This window comes from Triturus cristatus, chromosome 4_1, assembly GCF_964204655.1.
Source record: "Triturus cristatus chromosome 4_1, aTriCri1.1, whole genome shotgun sequence".
NCBI classification, from domain to species: Eukaryota; Metazoa; Chordata; class Amphibia; order Caudata; family Salamandridae; genus Triturus; species Triturus cristatus.
The window spans coordinates 1,184,621,705-1,184,628,356 of record NC_140585.1 but is presented as its reverse complement, the minus strand read 5'-3'; the positions used below and the strand labels follow the sequence as shown (position 1 = coordinate 1,184,628,356).

At 43.6% G+C, this 6,652-nt stretch overlaps 1 protein-coding gene across 1 annotated transcript; it reads left to right on the top strand.

Annotated features, from left to right (window-relative positions):
* The first annotated feature begins 3,215 nt into the window (after positions 1–3,215).
* LOC146856324 (general transcription factor II-I repeat domain-containing protein 2B-like) lies at positions 3,216–4,182 on the top strand. Its single transcript, XM_085651237.1, has 2 exons — positions 3,216–3,563; positions 3,613–4,182. Exons 1-2 carry the CDS (start codon positions 3,216–3,218, stop codon positions 4,180–4,182), a joined length of 918 nt encoding a protein of 305 aa, XP_085507363.1.
* The last annotated feature ends 2,470 nt before the right edge of the window (positions 4,183–6,652 follow it).

Below are 6,652 nucleotides of genomic sequence, written 5' to 3'. Positions count from 1 at the left end.
CCCAGGTCCACTACTAATAGCGAATCTGAGAATGTGCCAATATCTATGGGTGGGTGTTAGACCTGTCAGCCCTTTGGGTGGTCCCTCCTCATCATTATTTATTTTGTCCCACTTTTGCCTCAAACCCTGTTAGTATTTTTCCTTTTTGGGAACCACCAGACTTTTTAGTGTTGCTGCAGATTCAGGGAGCCATTTTATCTACCCCTGGAACTTCTGTCTGAGGGCCTGGAGCACAAAATGGTGGCCACCTGTGACATCATCAGAACCCACTGGAACCTACTAGAACCTTCTGCAACATTCTGGAGCCCTGTGACAGTTGGAGGCGGTTTAGAATGTTGGGAAGCTAAGACAGAGAGTTGGCAGTTGGAGCTGGCAGTTGGCACCTGACTGGTGAAGAGAGAGCAGCAGAAACCTGAAGGAGGAAGGAGTGAGGCAGCAGGGGTGGAAACTTGTGCCTGGAGTGGGGTCCATAAACCCACCCTTGATACTAGTCCCTACTGACTGAGCCCAGCCTGGAGCCCTGTGTGGGAAGAAACAAGAAAAACCATCTTAAGGACCTGGACAGCAGGAACAGGCCTTAGAAGCAAAGAACAGGAAAGTCCTGACCTGATTATTGGTTTTCTGGAGTCCGACGTCGAGAAGCCTAGAGACCCGGAGCCCGAGGTGGAGAAGCGGCGCTGACTGGAAAAGCAGACGTCGTACCCGGAGCCGCCAGAGGTCGAGAGAGGGTGCCGATGGAGGTCGTAGAGAGTACCAGAGGTCGAGGAGGAAGTCACCCGAGGTTGAGTGAGCGGCGTCGACGGGGGAGTGAAGTCCGCCCTCCGGAGTCGCCGGAGACCGAGGTGAAGCGTGCCGGAGGTCGGGAGTGGAGATCGCACTCCGGAGTCGCCGGAACCTGAGGAGAGGAGCACCGGAGGTCGGGAGTGGGGATCGCACTCCGGAGCCGCCGGAAGTCGACATCGAGTCAAGGCCGGCCGACGTCATCGAACCTGAGGTCGCCATCGGACCGGAGCCGCCTGAAGTCGACATCGAGCCAAGACTGCCCGACGTCATCGAACCGGAGGACGAGATCGAGCCGAGGCCGCCGACATCGAACCGGAACCGCCTACCGGCGTCGTCAAGAACTGACATTGCGCCGAGGCCGCCGACATCGAACCGGAACCGCCTCACGGCGTCGACACGACTCCAGCGGCGTCGGAGCTTCAGAAAAAGGGCAGTAAGTGGAATAGAGGGCGCCTAAGGCCCTGTGGAATCTGAGAGACTACCCTAGGGGCTAGAGAGGTGCTGGAACCAGCTTGATTGTGCCAGGGGTGAGCTGAGACTAATTCAGAGGGGTTGTGTAGAGTGAGGGAGCCAGGTCTCTAGAATTCCCCCCTTGATCTACCTCAGTTTAGGCCTCAGCCTTGTCCAAGCCAGGGAGTAGACACCCTCAAGCCATCCATCTAACCACAAGCTGTAACTGGGCCAAATCAGCCCATAGAAATCTAAATGTGATCTGATTCTATGAGTGTCACTGTCAGCTTTTAATTATTTATTGAGAGCACTGTATTTATTGTATTTAACCTATTTATTGCTTCACTGTATTTATTGTTCCACAGTATTTATTGTCGCACAATATTTATTGGCTTGCAGTATTTATTGCCTCATAATATTTAATTGCCTGTATGTGATGCACTTATATTTATGCCTTAATTATTTATGATCTCCCCTATTTATTAAATCATTAAGACTGTATTTATTTGACGTACCCTTTCACAGAAAAAGCCTTGTATATGGTGATTGTGTTATTATTTATTTAATCAGCAACTAAGAGAAAAAGAAGATAAACAGAGATATTTTCATAATTTTTACGGTGTAGAGTCGTTTTTGGAACGGATGCACGCATGGTTATTGTATGGGTATGACGTATGCTTAGCACGGTGCCTGATTCCTGACCACTCGAGCCAAGCTACCACTGTGTATGTCTGGAGAGACCCCGTTACCACCACCCTTTCCGGTGTGGGAGTGGGGTTTTTCCAACAGTGGGTGCTTGGTAACACCCATGCTCCACTCATGGAACACTTCCCTGGGGCAAAGTAACGCAACACAGCGACTTGCGCTGCCTTGCCTCCATATATCTATGAGGCCATTCAAGGCCAGGCAGGGTGGCTATGTGTGGCCTCATACATTTTGTACAGTGCACACTCAACTTATGCATTTCAAGGTGCTGTCATGTGTGATAATGAAGAAAGGGGAGGCATTGTGTTGTTGCAGTATTGTTATCCGTATGTTGACTTCATCAACTTTTTTACTGTTGCTTACAGCCTTAACAACTAATCATGGATGAAGAGCCAGGTCCCTCCAAAAGGCCAAAGAGTAAGACTTACCACTTCCATCAAGAGTGGGAAAACGAATTTTTATTTACACAAATTAAAGACAACTGTGTATGTTTAATCTGTGGAGCAAAAGTTGCAGTGGGAAAAAAGGGCAATGTTGAGAGGCATTTTTCAACTAAGCACATGCATTTTGAGAGGAAGTTCCCTAAAGGAAGCAGCCTGAGGTCACAAAAAGTAAACAAACTGAAATCTGCATTGCAGACACAGCAATCTTTTTTTACAAAGCCAACGAAGAAAGCAACTACGGCAACTGAAGCATCCTTCATAGTTACTCATCACTTGATCAAGCACAAAGCAACATTTTCAGATGGAGCCGTTGTGAAGGAAGCAATGCTTCTAATGGCCCAGTCCTTATTCAAAGACTTTAAAAATAGCCCTGAAATTATGTCTGCCATTTCAGATGTGCAGTTAGGGTCAAACACTATGGCAAGAAGGATATCAGCATTATCGGCCAACATGATAGATCAGTTAGAGCACGATTTGAAGACATGCAAATATTTTTCTCTTCAATGTGATGAATCTGTTGATGCAAGCGATATTGCACAGTTGGCAATGTTCATTAGAATGTTTTTTGAAGATTTTACTGATAAAGAGGAATTTCTAACTTTGTTGCCTCTGAAAACCACAACCTGAGGATCTGACGTCCACAATGAGGTGAAAAATTATTTTGTGAAACAAAATGTCCCATTGAAAAAGTTAGTGGCGATAACCACTGATGGTGCACCTGCAATGATAGGGCTTCATTCTGGCTTCATTACCAATTGTAAAGCAGATCCAGATTTCCCTCCATTATTGAACTACCATTGCATTATACATCAACAGGCAATATGTGCCAAGGTAATGGGGTTTGATCATGTGATGACTCCCGTTGTTAAAATTATTAATTCAACTTGTGCAAAGGCCAAGCAGCACAGAACCTTCAAATTGTTCCTTGAAGAACTATCAGCCGAGTATGGTGATCTTTTACTGCACACTCAGATCCGATGGCTTGGCAGGGGAAAAATACTGCGAAGATTCCTTTCGCTATTGCCAGAAGTCAAAGCTTTTATGGAGTCTAGAAATGAAGATACCACACTGTTATCAAACACTCAATGGTTGCTCGATTTAGCGTTTTTGACTGATGTGACAGAAAAATTAAATGTGTTGAACTACGAGTTGCAAGGCAAAAACAAGACAATAACCAACATGGTAAGTTCTGTCAAAACATTCAAATCAAAACTTAACCTTTTTTATACAGCATGTACAGAAAAGAAAGATGCAGCACTTTCCCTCTGTGCTCCAAATCCTTTCAGAAAACAAAGCTGAGGCTGAGTTCCTGGACATAGTAAAATACAGTAGCCTCCTCATGAGGCTTAATCAAGAGTTCAGTGACAGATTTAGTGATTTTGAGCAACTGGAGCCCTGTGTGATGTTCACTTCAAACCTCTTCATGGAAGTGGATGTTAGTGACATTTCTGAGAAAATTAGTGTGCTTTTAAACCTTGACTCTGCCACAATGGAAATGGAGATTGTTACACTTCAAAATGACATTGAATTGAAATCAAGGCAATCTGACATTAATTTATGGAGTCTTGTGGATGCTGAAAAGTTTAAGAACATCCACACAGCTATATTTAAACTTTTTTCCCTATTTGGCTGTACCTATCTTTGTGAATCAGCATTTTCGGATATGAACTTCATAAAATCTAAGTTTCGCACACGTCTAAATGACGAACATTTAAATGACTCCATAAGAGTTGCCCTCTCAAGCTACACCCCAGATTACAAGGGATTAGTGGACACCATGCAGTGTCAAGTCTCTCACTGAAATAATTGGAATGCATTCGCAATCAATACTTGTTCTATGACAGTTCCTGGTGAAATCCCATATCTAGGTATCTGTTTCATTATTAAAACCAAGATTAAAGTCGCTGCAGAGACGAATCTTCAGCCCCCAGTTTTTTTTAATAGTTGGAACAAAAACAAAGGAATTTGTACTGCAGGCCTGTTTTACAAACACAAGAAAAAGTAGCTGGAGAGAAGAATCTTCAGCACCTTTCCAAATTTTTATTTGCTGCACAAGAGCAAAGCTGTGTTTGCTGGAGGCCTGGTTTATTGAGATCAAGGAAAAAAGATAGCTATAGAGAAGAATCTTCAGCATCTTTCAAAATTCCTTTTGTTAGGAACAGTTGTTAGAGTTGAACAAGAACAAAGCAATGTGCAGTTCAGGTATGGGTTTCAGACACCAAGAAAAAAGTAGTTGGAGAAAAGAATCTTCAGCACCTTTCTAAATATGTATTTGCTGCTCAAGAAAAGAAAAAAGCAGTGTTTACTGGAGGCCTGGTGTTTTGACATCAAGATAAAAAAAAAAGAGCTAAGAGAAGAATCTTCAGCGTCTTTCAAAGTTCTTTAGAGTTGAATAAGAACAAAGCAATTTGTACTGCAGTCCTGGTTTGCTCACACTCCTACAAAGTAAAGGGAGCAATAACAATACAACTGCGAACATGACTGGTGCCATAAAAACCAAGTCAAAACGGAACCTTCTGAAGAATTCAGAGTGGAGGACAAAATCAGTACTTTCCAATCCAAACTGAGCTGAAGTTCAGCTTATCCGGCAACTGAAAAACACAGCAATCTTGTCAAGGCTACAGTAGAAGAATCCATCTGCAAATGTGATTTAGAAAAGCTTTGCACAGGCTGACTGCCACACACTGTGTGACTACTTCACTACTATAATGACTTCTTCGGAACTGCCCCCGCCAGGCTACCAGATTACACAGCATTAGAGGACATCATACAGTTCCACATTGAAGGTAAGATTGCTGTTCCTGTTTGATTGTTAATTGAGCTGCATTACAATGATTATTTCAGTGACAGCTATTGAAAGGTCCTGATTTTGAAGCTATTATTGAAAAGTCGTAAAGCCGTTTGCCAACAACACAAATCCAAAGTAATTCCTTTCAGTGATATTGTGTTCAAACCACAGTATGGGCTCTGAAGACATAGGCTTAACGTCAATGAAACTGGGCGTGGGAGGTCTCTAAGAAAAATGCGCGAGTTGCTTGGGGTTTAGTAGCTCACGACGATGTTCACTGACCAGAAGTAGCTCTCACTACACAAAAGGTTGGAGACCCCTGGTATATACAGTCTGTTACTCACAGCCGCCATTCCCAAGTTTCTAGTGTATACTGTCAGTGGGTTCATCCCAGCAGCTCAAAGACTCAGGCCTTGAGGAAAGAAACCAAAGATGCTTTAATTTGTACACCAGGTCCAAGACGTCTTTACGAACATGTGTTTCATTCAGTGGTCAAAGGTAATTAAAGAAGTACTGAAGTGGATGCCTGCTTGTCCTTGGGGAACGGTAGAGTGCATGGGACGACCAGCACACTAAAGTGGGGGCCTGCTTGTGCCTGGGGGGCACTAGGTAGTGGTGCTTCGTTGGAGTGTATCGGAGGATCTCTAACGAAGTAATAACAGCGCAGAGCTAACAGCACTCAGGCAGCGCTGTAACTTTAAAGCAAGGATGTAGCTCATGTTAGGTTTTATTTTGTTTTCCCAATCGTTGCTTCAGACCCTAAATGAAGTCTCACCAAAGAGTATGAACATGGTACTTTGCTGATGGGAAACTGATAAGGAAAACACACGGACAAACAGGAAGTAGAACACTTACAACCAAAAGAAATGAGGAAAAGTAAGGTGACAAGCACAAGGACCAATAAGAAGTGAAGGCGGGATGTAAGTCCCTTTGAAGAATTATTTAATACAGTGGACTTCACAAGCAAAGCGCAAGTGCTGAGCAGGCGAAACCAAAAAACTCACATCATACCTTAGCACCCTCACTAAAATTCCCAGGTATCTTTGCTCTGCCCCCTCCATATACAAATGATTCAATTATGAAATGAATCCACAATGTACTAAAAATATTTTTTCCCTGTCAGCCCCTCTTTTTAGTTTTGTTTCAAATCCTTTTTATTGAGTTTTAGAGCGACACAGAAATATCGAACAATTGCAACATTTGTCAAAGTAGGCCAAGAGTTACAGATATCACATGAAGGTTACAGCTTGTTCACTTGTTCTTAGGCGTATCACACTTAATAGGAGGTACGGTGTAGCATGTTACAATTGGTATCCTGCCACAGTGCTTCTATCAAACCTCTATGAAGAGGAACAAACAAAAATAAGAGAAGAAAAAGGAACCTTAAAATACCAAAGAATAATAACATAACCGTGATGTCATGGTGCGAGTGTTATTGGAGTGGTCAGGAGAGGAGGGCTTCCGGTCCCGTGAAGAGGCATTA

Coding starts and splice junctions, on each gene's coding strand:
- LOC146856324 (XM_085651237.1), top strand. CDS start 3,216: ATGGGGTTTGATCATGTGATGACTCCCGTTGTTAAAATTATTAATTCA. Junction 3,564..3,612: donor ACAAGACAATAACCAACATG/GTAAGTTCTGTC, acceptor TTTTTTATACAG/CATGTACAGAAAAGAAAGAT.